At 42.3% G+C, this 17850-nt stretch overlaps 1 protein-coding gene across 9 annotated transcripts in view; it reads left to right on the top strand.

The window, feature by feature from the left end:
* Nucleotides 1-17850, top strand: part of MTSS1 (MTSS I-BAR domain containing 1) — a 359179-nt gene that overhangs the window by 324983 nt on the left and 16346 nt on the right. For 4 of the 9 annotated variants that reach the window (XM_033932873.1, XM_033932871.1, XM_033932872.1 and 1 more), the window contains exons 9-12: nt 105-202; nt 5166-5376; nt 9334-9453; nt 15001-15183. In XM_033932873.1, coding sequence (XP_033788764.1) covers nt 105-202; nt 5166-5376; nt 9334-9453; nt 15001-15183 — 612 coding nt within the window. The remainder of the gene's footprint in view (nt 1-104; nt 203-5165; nt 5377-9333; nt 9454-15000; nt 15184-17850) is intronic. The other 5 variants (XM_033932876.1, XM_033932875.1, XM_033932874.1 and 2 more) reach the window with 2 other exon arrangements.

Consider the following 17850-nt stretch of genomic DNA (forward strand, 5'->3'; position numbering starts at 1 on the left):
TCTAAACTTTGTCAGATTATATTTTTTAATTTGTCAGGATATATTTCAAATCCAGTATCTATATGTATGTATGTATCCCTATTTTAATTCTCTTCTTTTATCAGATTATTTTAGATCTGAAAGGTTCAGACTATAGTTGGTCCTATCAGACTCCCCCATCCTCTCCCAGCACCACCATGTCCAGAAAGTCTAGTGTTTGCAGGTAAGCAGAAGAGTCATCTGACATTTATTTCTGTCAATTAAACAGGTAGTCATGCTTAAAGATAGAAAGGTGTTCTTGACCCATGTTAAATAACTCTATTAGTTAATAGTTGGAAATATTAAAATGTGTTACCATATTAGCATTCAGGTGGGCATTAATGCATGTTGTTTATCTTGGGTCTTAGAGGATGACATGGTGATAAAATTCATCACCGTTCCCGCCCCTGCGGATAGCTGCAGGAAACCATCTCCATGTCATTCTTGTAAGGAGAGAGGGAAGAATCAGAATACGAATGGGCTCAGCCACTGACCCTCAATCCTTGCATTGAAGAATGCTGGTGTAGAAGGACTGAGGTTGAGATAGGCACTAAAGAATGACACGGGATTGTTTCTCGCGGTTATCTAAGGGGAAGGGAGTGGTGATAAATTTTGTTACCATGTCATTCTCTGAAATGTTTACTAATAATGTACCTCAAATAAAATGTTTAGCTCTAGATGTATTATTTTTTTTATATAACTTGATACCCATCACCAAAGAAAGCATGAAATCCATCACTCTGACTGATGTTCCAGCAGGCCACTTCTCATAATATATGATCCTCTAGTTTGTATATACACTTGGCAAAATATATTATTTGACATGATTATAAAAGTAAGAAATGCTTGGTTTTTACGATCAATGAAACATTCTATAGCAGAGCTATAGTTCCTCAAATATGTACTAAGGAGGTCAAGTACTCTAGGATGATTCCTTTTCAGGACTTTTGTTGAGCAGGTCCCAGGGAGGAGATCACTACAGCACATCCCTGTCTCGTTAGTCGTCAGCAGAGGAAAATGATGCAGCCCATAGCTCATAGTCCTCTCCATTTTTCTGGGAAGCTCAGAAGGAGGGGGGTCTATCACTAAATACTGTTTAAATAACTTTTCCTTTTATCCTCCTGGACCAGTTCAGATGCATGAGCTTATGCCACCCTGCCAGCAGATGGAGAAGAGAACACGCTTTCCCTTATGATGACATCAGTAGTATAAGGAGGGGCTGTTCTCCCTGGAGAAGAGGAGACTTAGAGGGGACATGATAGAAACCTTCAAAATCCTTAAGGGCATAGAGAGAGTAAATAAGGACAGATTCTTCAAACTGAGAGGAGCCACAAGCACTAGGGGTCACTCGGAGAAATTGAAAGGGGACAGGTTTAGAACAAATGCTAGAAAATTCTTTTTTATGCAGAGGGTGGTAGACACATGGAACGCGCTTCCGGAGGAAGTGATAGGCCAGAACTCTGCACAGGGATTCAAGAAGGGTTTGGATAGGTTCCTGGAGGATAAAGGGATAGAGGGGTACAGATAGAACTTGAGGTAGGTTATAGAAGTGGTCAGAAACCACTTCACAGGTCGCAGACCTGATGGGCCGCCGCGGGAGCGGACCGCTGGGCGAGATGGACCTCGGTCTGACCCAGTGGAGGCAACTTCTTATGTTCTTAAGTGGAATACAGGAACTTGCCAGTGTATTCTCTATTTTTGGCAAGTGGTGTATGTCTTGGAGAAGTGTAACAAAAAGATTGTTAGACTCAGGACCACACTTTTACTGGTTAAGCTGGACCCTCCCTCTGAAGGCAAAAGTCAGAATGCTCCTAAGTCTTGGTCCTAGCCACTAGTTGACTGAAGAAGAAAGCTTTCTCAGAACCTTTGTATAAGGTCTCTGGTTTTGTGGCTGAGCTATATATTTTCTGCTTCAGGCTTAGCAACTGTAGATTAAAGTTAATGGGGAAAAAAAGACAGATTGAAGTGGAAAAGTCAGCTGCAGTGGCTGAAACAGTCTGGGAAAATTCCAAAGTATGGTTGGATAGCAGCCAACCATGGAGGGAGAGTTTGGCCCACAGCAATGTTGGAGCAGGGTAGGCATTGTGGCAGTTGTGACAACTGGTGCCTCTCAGCACAGCCAGGTTTTTTTTGTCCCTTGTGTGATGCAAAGTTGTTGGGAAACCATAATGGGAGCAATGAGCAAGCCTCTTGTGATGGAAGCATGCTTTTCCTGCTAAGAATGGTGGCTTTTTGGAACCATGTGATCATTCTGGAGTGGTTTGCACCCCTCCCCCCTTTCTAGTCTTCCTCCTCTCAGAACTCTTTGCCCCAAGGAAATAGTACCCGAATGGAAAGGGCCTAGCCACTGCATTACTTTGAGACACTGCACTACTTTGAGACTTTCTCTGGAGTTAACGGTGATCATGCATCAGGCTTTTTGCAGAGTTGAGAAATCTGATGATAAAGGGGGATAGAAGGCCTGGGCTCAGTGGGATGCTCAAGGATACTGAAGTCTCTGAGACCTAGACTTTCTTCTGATGAAATTTGGGGTAAGAATGGAAACTTGGGGAGCATTTTTGGTGACCTCATGACAGAAGATGGGGAATCTTCATTTGCTGAGGGAAAGGACTTCTTAGTGATTTGTTTTGAAAGAAGGCGCTATTTGGGCATGTTTTTTTCAGGGTACTGAGTCCCTGTGCATTTCCAGCTGTGGAAGAGCTTTAAGACAAAGATCCTATTCTCAAGGGCATTAGGAAACCTTTGCATAATTTTGGTTCTATAAAGCTGTAAGCTGGTTGGTTCTGTCTGTCAGAATAGGAGACCCCTGATTAGGTTCTCAGGAAGGTAAAGATGATGGTGAGGATCTATTCCCTCCCTCCCTTTTCCTAGGATCAGTGCTTTACTTCCACCATTTTTCCTCAAGACTATTATTGAAGGGGAAGGTGGGACAGCCCTTGAAGATCCCCAGCCCTGTTGACGATATAACCATCTAGGCCGTGGATTGTGGAACCTATATACCATGTTTCACCGAAAATAAGACCTTCCCTGAAAATAAGACCTAGCATCATTTTCAGGGTAGGTCTTAATATAAGCCCTACCCAAAAAATAAGCCCTAGTCTCAGGATTTGCCGGCAACTCTTCAACCTGGCACCCCCCCCCCTCGCCTCCGCGCAGCTGAACCCCTGCTGACCCTCCATCCTTCCCTCCCCGCCGACCGCAAGCGAGCCCTACCTTCAACCAAAGCAGCTTCAGGCCAGCAGCACTCTAAACAGGCTGCTTGGCCTTGTCTGTCAGGGAATTCACTCTGCTGCGTCACTGATGATGGGACGTGGAAAAATGTGTTCCCGTGTCATTCTCTAGATGAGACGACTTCCCTATGGGAAAGACTAAAGCAGCTAGGGCTTTTCAGCTTGGAGAAGAGATGGCTCAGGGGAGATATGATAGAGGGTAGATGTGATTCGCTTGTTTACTCTTTTAAAAAATACTAGGAGTAGGGGGCCATGCAATGAAGCTGTTAAGTGGTCGATTTAAAATAAACTAGATGAAATATTTCTTCACTCAACATGTAATTAAATTCTGGGATTCATTGCTGAAGAATATAGTGAAAGCAGTTATCTTAGCAGGGTTTAAAAAGATTTCAATCACTTCCTGTAAGAGAAGTCCATAAGCCATTATTAAGATGGATTTGGGGAAATCCACTTTTCCTAGGATAAGTAGCATAAAATAGGTTTTATTCTTAGGGATCTTGCCAGGTACTTGTGACCTGGTAAACAACTAGTTGTGGTTATTCAATGCAGATTTTCCTAGTTGCCTTAGACATTGATTGCAGCTATACTGCTGATATTGGGGTTGTAAGTGTGGCTGTTTCTTGTAGGTTATCGAGCTTTTTGGAAGCCCTGTGTAGCTGGACTGCTACTTTATGCGTTGTCTTGTATTCTCCCATCTTTGGCTCCCATCTAATCCCCCTTATTTGTTACTCGTTAAACTAACCCGCCATTATCATTTGTGTCCCAAGCATGTTTAAAATCTGTAATGGTTTTTGGCTGCCATTACCTTTGCCAGTGGGCTGTTTCACACATTTGCCACTCTTTCAAAGAAGTGTTTCTTGTGTCTCCTCTGAACTTTATATCCTGACTCTTGTATCAATTTAATCTTATACGGAATAGTTTGAGACCATACATACATATAAATGAACAGAAATTCACCTGCTATCTAGTCTCCTCCCCCAACATGCAGTTTTTACTGAAACAAATGTAAAAACTAAGCTATTTCTCATTGCTGTTTACTTTTGACCCTTGAAAACAAGTTAATACCCCACTGATGTCTTGCAAAAGTCTGTGCACCTTTATGTATGTCTCATATTCTGCTGTCTATGTAACACACCCAGTGTTTGGGACTGGGGAGAATACACTGCTTATTTCTAGGATAAGCAACACAAAAATCTATTTTACTCGTTTGGGATCTTGCCAGGTACTTGTGACCTGGATTGGCCACTATTGGAAATAGGATACTGGGCTTGATGGACCTTCAGTCTGTCCTAGGATGGCAACTCTTTACGTGCTTATGTTCGTTAAAGTAGAAGTTTGCTTCACTGATCAGCTTGACTTACTCTGCACTTCCAATGTGTTCCCAGCTGATGCAGGGAGCAGAATCTTGTAAGGCAGCGCTGCCTCCTAGCTAAAGGCTTTAGATGTTGCATGAAAAAAGTTCCCTTTTTTATGGCACATTTTGCATTTTTTTTTTTTAATGTGCTTTCCATTGTGGTTTGCGTCATCTGAGTAACAAATATCCATGTGTCAGCTGGATCAGAGTGATGATAGATCAGGTTTTGCATAACTTGCAACACTCTAGTTTACTTAGATCCATAGTGGTGTAATGGAATAGGACCTTTCTTAGACTAGCAACTCTTACCTTGCCTACACAGTCAGAAAAAGGAGAACAATATTGATTTTATATTCTAAATTCTGTCTAAGTTCTATAGCCTTGTTGCTTTCCGAAGGATACTGCTGTTTTTCCTGTGCTTTCAGCAGCCTATGATTAATTTTTCTTCTTCATGCCGCCTGCTGCCGAGTATTAATAGAGTGCTAATTGTGTTATGCTTGTGGTGCGGTTCCACCTCCCTCACTTTTCCCCTCGTGTCCTCCTCTCCCTTCTGTCTCCCACAGCAGTCTGAACAGTGTTAACAGCAGTGATTCCAGATCCAGCGGGTCTCATTCTCACTCTCCCACCTCACACTATCGTTACCGCAGCTCCAATCTGCCTCAGCAGGCTCCCATGAGGCTGTCCAGCGTTTCCTCCCACGACTCAGGATTCATGTCCCAAGATGCTTTCCAGTCAAAATCACCATCTCCTATGCCTCCCGAAGCGCCCAATCAGGTATGTGGTGATGCGGCCTTAGTCCGGGCTAAAAATAAAGAAAAGAAATAGTGTCTTTATTTATGTCAAACTAATAAATGCAGTAAAATGTGGGGGGGGGGGAGGGGGAGGGGGGAAGCAGCTGCAGCATCAGAAAGGAAAATGTGCACCATGCTCTCATTGGCTTTCTTCATAACTTAACATGTGGAAATAGGTTTTCTAGTTTAGATTTTATCAGACAAATACAATCCGATTCTTGTTGTGGTCAGATTTCCTGGCTGCACATGTGGTGTTAGCTGTGCTGATGAACAGAGGAGCGAGGAAAGGAAAGAAACTTGTATTGAAAAAATGTATTTCATTTAAATTCCAACAATAAGCTCAAAGTGATCTCACTCTACTACAGGTCTAGTGGCACAAGGGATCAGATGACATAGAAACATGATGGCACATAAAGGCCAAATGGCCCATCCTGTCTGCCCATCCACCACATTCACTATCTCCTCCTCTCCCTATTGGCTAAGGCTCTTTACACCTGCATTGTGATGTCATAGAACTTTAGTAATATAGTAACATGATGGCAGATAAAGGCCAAATTATCCCAGGACAAGCAGGCAGGTATTCTCACATATGGGTAATGTCGTCGACAGAGCCCAGATGCGGACGCCTCACAAGCAGACTTGCTTGAAGAAACTCGAAGTTTTGAGTCGCCCACACCGCACATGTGCGAGTGCCTTCTCGCCCAGCACAGGGCACGTCTCCTCAGTTCTCAGTTTTCCGCGGAGCCGAGAAGTCCGTTTTTGACTCTCTGCGTTTAACTTCATTCTAAGGAGTATGTAGAAGTCATGCATCTTCCTCAACCTCCGGCAGAGTGTCTTAAGCTTCCACTTCATAAGCTTTTGAATCAGCCTTTTGCTCGATGCATGGAGACACCTTTTTCCATACCAGCAGTTCCAGGAAAATGGACTCTAGGTATAAAACTGTGCATCGCAAAGGGTTTGACAACTCACAGTTATCTCATCAATCCCTGCTTGTTGAATCCTCCTTGAAGAGATCCCATCCTTCCAAGGTCTATGCCACAGTTCCTCGTGGAAGGGAGGGGAAAACTATGGACAAATTTGGACGTCACATCTACCAGAATGCTATGATATCCTCTAAAGTCCTCAATTATAATTTTTATTTCATCACTTATTTTGAATTTCTTCTTTCTCTTCTACCAAAGATTTGGCTTATTTGGATAACCAAATGCATTTTGAGTTTCAAGAAGTCATTGCTTCTTTCTCTCAATTACGTCTGAATCTCCTCCAATCATCTTATGATGCCTTCGAGTTATCTGCCCGAGCGGCTGCTTGCTCTGTAGCTATGTGTCGTCTTGCCTGGCTTCGTACCATTGACATGGACTCTAACCTTCAAGACCGCTCAGCTAACATTCCTTGTCAGGGCAATGACCTCTTTGATGAATCCATTGACGCAGCCACCAAGAAATTATCTAACCATGAAAAATCATTTGCTTCTATAGTCAGACCTAAACCAAAGCCATCTCCTGCCAAGCCTGCACGCCCTGCTGTTATCTATCAAAGGCGTTTTGCTCCAAAGGGCTTGACTCAGTTAACAAAATATTAATAAAATTATATACAAGAGATTAGAACAGAAAACCGTATTTCCCCAACTATAGGCCACCCCACATGATAGGCTGCAGAAAATGCTGAGGTACGTTTTAAAACTGTTAGATAAGCTGCCCCATGTTACTAGCCGCGGCTTTTATAACAGTTACTAGTCGAAATGAGGCGGCTTTTTAAAAAATCATCCCCCGTAAATACCTCCCTCGCTAGACGGCTGCTTCCTCCAATCTCGCAGGGCAGGAGGGATCTTTTTGTCATCTAGCCTGGCCCTGCGCCACTTCCTGAATGGCTGCCATCAGTTCTCGTGGGACTCGTCTGGCAAGAGAGGTATTTAAGTGGGATTTTCTTTCTCGCTCAACTCCCCTTGTACCTCTTGGGAATGGGAGTGGGGGGTTCTTGTGCTGTTGATCATTCTGGCTATTTGATCGCTTGTTGAACTCCTGAGGGTGTACTATTTGTATTTCTTGCACTGGTCTTTTCATTGTATTATTCTGGTTTACTACTTTTTATTACTTTAACATTGTTGGGGGATCACAGCAAAAGTTTTGATGCTTGCCAGTATCTGTTTTAGCAAATGAGTTTTCATGTCTTCAGATAGGCCGCCCCATGTAAGCAAGCCGCATCCCATAGGCAGGTTTGTAAAATCAACGTATAAGCCACGGCTTATAAATGGGGAAATAAGGTATATCTTTTATAAATACAGTACTCCCCTGATATTCGCGGGGGTTCCGTTCCAGGAACACGTGCAAATGTTGAAAAACCGCAAATACGTTTTTTAGCGGGGGAAACAGGAGAGGGCAGGAGAGAGCAGCCAGAGCACTGGTGAGTGAAGGAAATCATTTGCGGTATGCTCCGACCACCTCTTCCTGCACTAAAATCAGGCCTCGCCAATCAGGAGCTGTGTGTCAAAGCAGCTCCTGATTGGTGAGGCCCGACTTTAGTGCAGGAAGAGGCGGTCGTAGCATACAGCGAAGTGATTTATTTCACTCGCCGGCGCTCTGGATGCCCGGTTGTTCGCGGTCAGAAAATACCGCGAATGACCGGGACCGTGAATCGCCGACCGCGAAAGACCGAGGGAGCACTGTACAAGTTAAACAAATAACAACAAAGAAAAATAATTCCATAAAAATTATAGGACAGACCTATATCCTACCTACTGCAGCACTATCATACAAGACTCTTCAGAAAATGTAATTTATTTGTACTTTTTTTTCTTGGATTAGTGATATTTGTTTACTGAAGTTTCCCTCTTCAAAAGGTATACGGTCTAAAAGACAAATTATTCAGTATAATGTTCCATTATGCTGCTGTTTCTATTTGAAACTATTTATCCTGGCAGGTTAGGATAGAATCAAGCTTTATGATTTATTTATTTATTATTATTATTTTTTTTTTTGTAAAAAGTTGAAAACTTTTTTGCATGATGGTAATTAGTGTATGTTGTGTTATGCTTATATTTTTCCTGATATGTTATTTTGGTTTTATAGAAATTTGATTTGTATAATTCCCTTACTAATGTAAGGATTTTGCTCTTATTATAAGCCACCTTATACGTCATGGGTATTAGTGTGATTTAAGAATTTGCACATTAGATTAGATTTCCAACAGCTTCTCTGATTCTGAACACAATAGATGGCATGATCCATCCATGTGACTCCGCAGGATGCCAGTTTTGCAAACAGTTTCAGGTAAACAAGTACCTTTTATTGTCCAACTTCCTTATATAAGCTGTTCCCTGGCAGGTTCAGCTTTGTGGGACGCTTAAAAAAAAATCTTAAGAACTGTTTCAAGATGAAATGATGGTTAAAATTATAAAATCACAGAGACTACTTTTAATGTGTAGTATGTTTGTTCCAGCTACTTTGTACAAATCTATAACAGTATCAGTGATCTGCATTCAAGTGAAACTGTATATGTAAGGAGCCATTTTGCTGTTAAGACGTGTGTGGTTTTTGGAGCCCAGTACTTTGTGGTGTTGGGGTGAACTTCAGCTCTAGAAAAGCTTTCTTCAATGGGCTTTGGGCTTCTGGTGCAGTTATTAAGTTTTATTAACCTACATTATGCTTGTCCTATGTAATGATTTTCATACTAATGTGATACAATCATTCTTGAATAAAACTTCTCTGCTTTGCTTTCATTCACTAAAATAACTGACTGCTCTTTTTATTGGCTTTAAGTATGATGAGGTTTTTAACGCCTCCCTAATTCTCTGCTATTCCCTTTTTTTGCTTTCTCTATTGGTTTGTGTTCATGCACACAATTATATATATATATATATATTTTTGTTTTGTTTTATTTTTCTCTCTCTCTTTCTTGTCTCCCTCTCCCACCTTATGGTTGTGGTGGTGGTACGCTCCAGAATTCATCCAGCTCCGCCTCTTCTGAAGCTTCTGAAACGTGTCAGTCAGTGAGCGAGTGTAGCTCTCCCACCTCGGTGAGCTCGGGCTCCACCATGGGCGCCTGGGCATCCACAGAGAAGGTGAAATATCCATCTTGAAGGTGTTGACTAGGCACAGACAGCTGACGGTGCTGTCTAGGAGGTCCTGATTCAGAATTGTGGTGGAACACTGCACCAGTTTCTTTATTCTGTGATAAGTGAGACCCACTGTGAAAAAATAGCATCATTTTTTTTTCCTTCTTTTTTTTTATTTTTAGAATGCTGGGAGAGAGGAAGAAGTTTTATGGGATTCATAGTCTCCCTGTCTTGTTTTTAGGCTGGGTACCCTTATTACTTTAAATGAAGAAAAAAAAAGTTGCACTGTATTACCAACATGTTTTATGATGTATATTTAAAAAACAAATAACAACATAAAACGCCTTTCTCTTCCTATTTCATGTTTCTGGAACTCTTCAGCCTTCTAATGTGGAGAACATAAAATTTATGAACATGTTCCCTGAAAAAGTTTATTAATTTCCATAGCAGGAAGACCCATGACTTGTAGAAGCCTGGAGACTGTGTAGTACAGGTACAAGTTCCTTTAGCCGAGATTCCAAAAACCTAAATTTGATGTGAACCGGAAGTAATCAATTTCCCCGACTCTTTTTCTCTGTGCAATTCAAGTCAGAGGACTGGAAAAATGACAAGAGAGCTGCAGATTCCACTCGGTGGGCAATTTTATAGCCTGTCTTTTTCTGACTTAACATTCCTATTTCAAAATCCGAAAAGCTCCAAAAACCGAAATATGCCTGGTCCTAAGAATTTTGGAGAAAAGACCTTGTACCTGTACTCTCATTCCTAGATATAGGCTGTTCACAGCAAGAGTAAGGTGAACTGGAACAACCTCCTGCTTCATCTATGACAAATACGATCATACTCTTCTCCTCAAACACATAACTACAGCTCTAACCTGCCTATATTAGCTTGACCCTCAGTAAGACTCTTGTCAGAAATCCACCACATCTTATTGTGAATCGCATCCATCTTATTGTAAACCACACTGAATTCCAGTTGACATTTGTGGTATAAAAGAAATGGTATGGTATGGAATAGCCAGGTCATGTGATTGTGTGTCTGTCTGGTTTAGTTTCTAGTTCTGTCAGTCTGGCACTTTTCGTTAGTAATGAATTATTTTTTAACCCTTTATTTGGCATTGTTGCTCAGAAGCAACATGGGTCTTCTACGGCTCTTATGGGAGATCTGCGTCTCCAAACGCCTGTTACCTTGGCACTGTCGCTCTCGTTCAACATCAAGTTACCTAAAGCAGCCGTTTTCACCATCTGCCAATTAAAGGGTTAAGGAAGAGTGGCGTAACAGCCCTAGTGGTTAGTGCAGCAGCTTGAGAACCTGGGGAACCGAGTTCGATTTCCTGCCGCAGTCCCTTGTGACCTTGGGCAAGTCACTTAACTCTCCATTGCCCCAGGTACAAAATAGGTACCTGTTTGTAATATGTAAATCGCTTTGATTGTAACCAAGGAAAGGCGGTATATCAAGTCTCATCCCCTTTCCCTCTTTTAAAAAGGGGGAGGTTGGATGGCACCATTAGCCACCTGTAGGGCGAAAGGAGAATGAGAATTAGTGGCATTAACTTCAAATCTTACCCAGTAACACCCATGGCTTCCCTGCCTGTCATTTTCTTTACATTTCACGTACTGCTTTCACTAAAATAATTTATCTAGCTTTACATTTACATTGCTTGTAACACAGATTCTGTACCATGCAAGGTTTAAAAAAAAAAAGATCTTGGAAGGGGCATTGTTCAGAGGATTAAAAACCACCTTTACTCGTAACTTGACAAGTTCCTAATTGTGTACCTGTTAATTAGTGCAAGGATCATTACTCGTAACGTCTTCTGTTTTTCCTGGGATTTCTGTAAAACAGAACATTTCCTACATGATTTCATAATCCCCCCCCCCCCCAATGCTGGGAAAATCATAAGTGAGGGTCTGCTCACTGCATCCCAAGCTGCCAAGTAGGGTGATTAATGGTGAACAGACTTCACAGCCAGTTCCCTACTCTAGCCCAAACGGTGCTGACATGGGCTTGAGGCTAGATTCACTAAGCAAACCGATCGTGTACTTAATCGGTTTGCGACCCGATTTCCCTCCGACCCGATTCACTAACCCCCTGTCCCGAACATTTACAGCGCCAATCCTCCCATGCAAAGTAGTAAAACCCCATGCAAAATAGCCAAACGATTGATTCACGAACAATTGCTTGGCTATTTTGAATCGGGTTGTACTATTGACAAACCCGACTGCTGCAGACCTGTCGGTAACAGTGCAATCGATGAACATGATTGGAGCTAATGAACAATTAGAATGCTGCTGAAATCTAGATGTCCAGTAGTAAAGCTGCCTGAATACCTTCTGTGTGCTGATTGGTGACAATTCTTATGTTCCGAGAAAGAGGAATAAATATGTACTCGTATAAAGGAAATTAACTTTTTTTGTTTTGTTTTGTTGGTAACTTTAATAATAATAATAATAATTTTATTTCTTATATACCGCTATACCATAAGTTCAAAGCGGTTTACAACAAGATACATACAATGAGGGTATGAGTTGTAAGGGGGAAAAAAAAGTACTTTCTGGGCTACAAGTTCCAAACGGAAGAGAACCATGTTGCTTTGAATCAAAAGGATGTATCTAGTCAGAGATTGGGGTGCTAGGGGGAAACAATTTGGGTGGAAAACAATTACAAATGGGAAGAGCATGAGTTAAACTAAAATCGAGAGAATTGGGGGATGGGATGAGGATAGCTGAGGGGATTGGACAAGAATTGGGATTAGAATGTGTTAGAGACTGGTCTTCAGTGATTTTCTGAAGTCAGCATATCAAGTGGCCTCGAGTATGGGTTTTAGAAACATAGAAAGATGACGGCAGATAAGGGCCATAGCCCATCAAGTCTGCCCACACCATTTACCCACCCTCTTAAGTCTACTGACCCCTAAAGTACATTAATTATACTGTCATTCTACTGACCCGCTAATTCAAGTCCTAGTGACCCTATCCCTTGGCATGACCTCGTAGGGATCCCACATAGGTATCCCATTTGTTCTTGAAGTCTGGGATGCTGCGTGCCTCGACCACCTGTACTGGAAGCTTGTTCCAATGCTCAATCACTCTCTCCGTGAAGAAGTACTTCCTGGCGTCTCCACGAAACTTCCCTCCCCTAAGTTTGAGCGGATGTCCTCTTGTGGTCGAGGGTCCCTTGAGAAGAAAGATATCCTCTTCCACCTCGACCCGTCCCGTGATGTACTTAAAAGTCTCAATCATGTCTCCCCTCTCCCTACGCTCTTCGAGAGTGTAGAGCTGCAATTTGCTCAATTTACGAGCCATGTGTTCAGTTTGGCTGCCTGGAATGATAACATTCTGTCAAGGAACTTCTTGTAGTGACATGATTTCAGGGATGGGTAATTAAAGAGGTTTATTCTGCCAGAGCTCTTATTAGAGCTGTTGAGGATGAATTGAGAGGCGAGTACATGGTTTGAAAGCCTACCAGTTTTGTTTTTTGTTTTTTACCAAAGTAGAGAGAGATTTGATAGCCCGGTATGGGCAGAATCTCTACTGATGGAATACAGCCTACTGCATTAACATTACATATACGCGAGCTTACGGGGTAATAACAGCGGAAGCTGGAATGGCCCGCTTTCTTAATGGTAACATCATCCAGCCCTTCAAACCCTTAAACAAATCCCCAAAGAAGACACGTAAACGTGCGTGGTGAAACCTGGCCGCAGCCCTGTTTATTGCAAATTAACATACTTAAATAACATTTAAATAATATAAATAACAGTACAATCAACTTTTAAATAACCGTTTATCTATTAAAACCTTCACAATGGTATCACCATTGTGACCCAGAGCTACAGACACAGATGTAAATGGCCCCCGACCCTGCCATCCAAGCAAGGGTCCGAGGGGTGGCATGTCCCCACATGCCCCATTGTCCAAGGTCATCCGACCAACCAGGCACGGCTCCCAACCGGCCCACCGCTCATCCCCATGATGAGACCAGCCGCCAGTAGCTCGGGATACCGCCTACCAATGCAAACTCACACCCCAGGTACTAACGGGCGGGAGGGCGGGAAAGTTGTCTCGGAGGACCGGAAACCGTTAAGGTCCTCCGAGACCCTCCTTAAATAATCCCTCCACCCCCCCGCCCCCCCCCCACGGCCGCGACACTGACTTATCAGAGGCCAGTCCCTCGGCGGGACGGCCTCTGCCCGCCCAATTTCCTTTCCTACCTAACCCCCCCTTTTTCCCCGAAACCTACTCGGCAGACGGCCCCGCGGGCCTTCCAGCTCCGCGTTAGAGCCGTCCGTCGAGACTAGCTCTCGGACTTTTTATTCTGTCCAAGGTGCCTAAACCGTGTACACTAAGGGGCAAAGTCTCTATATGGCAACAAGAAAATTGGCGCTGATCAGAGCGGTGGTTAGTAAGATTCTATAAGAGACTCCCACTGAATGTAGAATCGTGTTTTGCGGCCGCACGCAGCATAATATTTAGGCCTAAATACCTGCCCCTAAGTTGTTCGTGGATGGGGCATATTCTATAACAAAGCGCCTAACTTTTAGGATGAATGTTTTGAGATTCGCACACTAGAAGTGACGCGCACCGCTTTTTAGAATGAGCCTACAAATATTTGGGCATATGACCTCTAGTTGGTGCCAAGTAGTATCAATTATTAGGTGTTAATTGCCAATTATCAGCGCTGATTGGCTTGTTAAAACAATTTAGTTGCACAGGCAAATTGGCTATGCGCATCGATTTGTGCATGTAACTTAGGACGCCACATATAGAATTTGGGCCTTAGTGTGAATTGGAAATAAATACTTCCATTTAGGAAAGTAGCTTGATGCGTACACTGGTTACATTTGGAACAAATGTTGAAGATTTTTGGAGCAGTTTTCTAGTGCAGATTGAATGTAGTGACCTAATTACCTAGTCCTCCAACTGGAATAATTAGGAGAAGGGATACTACAGAAGGGGCTGGGGAGGGCTTCAATGGCTGGGAGGGTGTAGATGGGCTGGAGTAAGTCTGAACAGAGATTTCGGCAGTTGGAACCCAAGCAAAGTACCGGATAAAGCTTTGGATTCTTGCCCAGAAATAGCTAAGAAGAAAAAATTTAAATTGAATCAGGTTGGGCAGACTGGATGGACCATTCAGGTCTTTATCTGACGTCATCTACTATGTTACTATGTTAACGGCAGCATTGGTGTCCTACTGGACCAGAGCACTAACAGCATTGGGGTCTGCAGAAACTGCAGCTATGCAGTAGGAAACAAAAGTTTCAACTGAAGGTTTGCAATTCCTGCTGAGCAATGCCCTTCCTTTGCCTCTAGATATTTTTCTGTGCACCTGGGAAATTTTCCATTAATTTATAATTTTAAAAAAATATACTCATTTCATGATGTTCTGCAGATTGAGCTGTTGCACATTTACAGTCATTTTTCATTTTGGTTTGGAAATGCATTTTGGGTTTGTTTTTTTTTTGATCAGATCCATGGTGTCATATTTCACCATTGATTATTTTTTTTTCTTTTTCTTTTTTTGTCCTGTATGTGTATGTGCATTTATTTCCAGTTGTCTAATGGGTTTTACCACTGTAGTGAACTATACCTAGCATCTACTGCTGCAGGTCTTATCCCTCCATACCCACCCGTTTCCCGTCCTTGGACCCGATCTTGCTCTGTCATCCTTCCAGACTGTCATCATTATACCACTGGGCCAAGCATGTTACTGTCATCTAAGATCCCTAGCTGGAAGGTTTGTGCTTCTTTTGTTGCAATGTTTAAAGTTTACATCATCATCTTTCAAATTTTGATATAAATGTCTACATATTACACTGTTTTATTTTCTGGATCTGAAGTGGATGCCAAATATACATAAAGCATTGTCTGTGATAACGGTGTAAATTTTTTAAAAAAGAAATCAGTCTGGACAATCCTGGTAGACTAAGGATCCCTTTTCTTTTTTTTGTAGCACAAATTGATTACAAAATGCTAAGGGATGTGTTCTGTGTGAAAAAAGTGTAGATATATAACCTAATATTCTTCAAATCACCGCCAATATTTCATATAATCCAAAACAAAAAACAGCAGTAAAAATTCTTTTAAACTTGTCATAAATGCAATTTTTAGTTGATTTTAAGTCTTCAAATCATGCCAACCACCAGCCAACTTAGGCTTATTTCTCGTATTGGTTTATATCTCATCATCAGACATAAATTATAATTTTTAAAGTGCTCTGTGCAATTCATGTGCATAATTCATTGCAAGAATCAATTCACAAAATTTAAATTAATGAATTAAAAACTTTGTACTTAGCTTTTAGCCGTAGTTTTGTCAGCTAAGTCTTTGAACATTGGGTAGGACCTATGGGTTCAACATGTTTCGCCCGAAGGCATTCTCAAGAACAAGTCCCCCCTTTTGTTTTGCTCCGCAGCATCCCGACAGCCCCTCTTCTATCTAATTTATGTCTGATGATGAGATATAAGCCAATATGAGAAATAAGCCTAAGAATAAGTTGGCTGGTGGTTGGCATGATCTGAAGACTTAAAATCAACTAAAAACCGCATTTATGACAAGTTTAAAAGAATTTTCACTGCTGTTTTTTGTTTTGGACTGTGTGAAAAAAGGGCATCCATTAATCAAATTAGCCATCCTTTGGTTTAATAAACATTGGAATTTTCTCCTGTTTTCACTGCATAAAAAGTTATATTGCAGTTCCTTATGTGGTCGTCTTTCTAGCTCAATAATGACAGTGGCTGCTAGTCATAGCATCAATAGGGTTCCACCAACCTAGATACCCAAGGAGATAACAGCAAACAGCCTCATCCTGCATACCTATCAGAATAGCTAACACAATTTGGAGGGGGGTTCCCAACATGTGTGTGAATTGAAGGGACTAAAATCATTTTACAATAGTCAACGCTTGATTACGACAACAATTTTATAAATGAGCACACCGAGCATGAATACTGTACCAGCATCTGGGCACCCAGATTCCATTATAGAATGTGAGCGTAAGTTGACGTTTAAGTGCCAGCAGTTAGGGCGGTCACTTATGCTATGCCAATAGCGGGCATACATTCTCACGACTAAATGTGGCAGGTTAGTGCCTAACTAACAGTATTCTATATATTGTGTGCATAGCTTTTGACCACAAAGAAGCAGGAGATGCCATCTTCTCAAGGTAGAAAGGCAAGAAAGACAGTGAAGGTGACCTTAGGTGCTCAGTTTCTTTATTATATATATTTAGACTCGACATGTACATGTTTCGGCCCTAAGGCCTGCTTCAGGAGTGGACATGTCCACTTGCTCTGAGCCACTGACTACAAACAGATGGATGGTGTGAAGCAGTAGCTTTCCAAACAGCCTAGGGAGGAGGATGCCAACAGCAATGATCTGAAATGACTAAGGGGGGGGGGTGTTCCCTCTCTTTAGTGTTTCAGTATTAAGGACATTGTTAAAAAGGCAATCATTTCTCCTGAAGCAGGCCATAGGGCTAAAACACTGTCTTTCGAGCATAACTTTTGGACATTGTCTGTGTCTCTCCTACATGTTGCCCCTCCTGTGAATGAACTCTTGTATTTACACACACGGCAAGCTGTGTGCCAAAGTTGTAGAATGGCAGTTAGCACTAAACGCGCGTAACAGTAGCAGTCATGCCGTGTCAGTGGTAGCCTTTTATAATTTAAACACACATTGGCATCTAACTTTAGGCGACCTTTTATAGAATGAGGGGGTAGGTGCATTTCTGGAAATCTAGTATGGTGCTTGGTAACATTCCAGGCCTCCAGTTCCAGGGTGATTGCAGTGTCAAATGCCCAAGTGTTGTTTCATAATTAGCCTGTTCAACCAATTGATGTTTCCTTTTTTGAAAAAGGGTGCAGTCGGGGTTTAGTGCAGATAGAATAAGCAATTCTATAACTAGGCACTTATACATACTGCCCCCACCCCCGTGCATCTAAGTACAGAGAAAATGAGCACTTTGTGTAAGCACCCTAAGTGCTATTCTGGAAAGGAGTACACAATTGCAAAGGGGGGAGGGGTAAACCCATGGGTGGAATATGTATGAATACATGCATTTCGGTACCCGCAGTTATACCAGGTCTATGGCATTCAAATGTTAGGAACACTGATGGTTGGTTATATAAGCAATCTATAATGGAAACTGGGTACCCAGATGCTATTATAGAAAAGGCTCTCACTGTTTGGCATCAGCGCACCTATTACTACTAGTATTATTAATTATTTCTAGAGACACAACCTGTAGGCAATCAGCCGGCGCCAGTACCTCGCCTTCTCTTCGTGCGTCTTCCCTGCCGGCACCCCCCAATGGCGGCTCAGGGCTTTCATGTGGATGTCAACGTGATAACTTCATGCATGCACGTGATGTCATCGCGTTGATGTCGCGCCCTTCCAGGATGCC

This window comes from Geotrypetes seraphini, chromosome 2, assembly GCF_902459505.1.
Source record: "Geotrypetes seraphini chromosome 2, aGeoSer1.1, whole genome shotgun sequence".
NCBI classification, from domain to species: domain Eukaryota; kingdom Metazoa; phylum Chordata; class Amphibia; order Gymnophiona; family Dermophiidae; genus Geotrypetes; species Geotrypetes seraphini.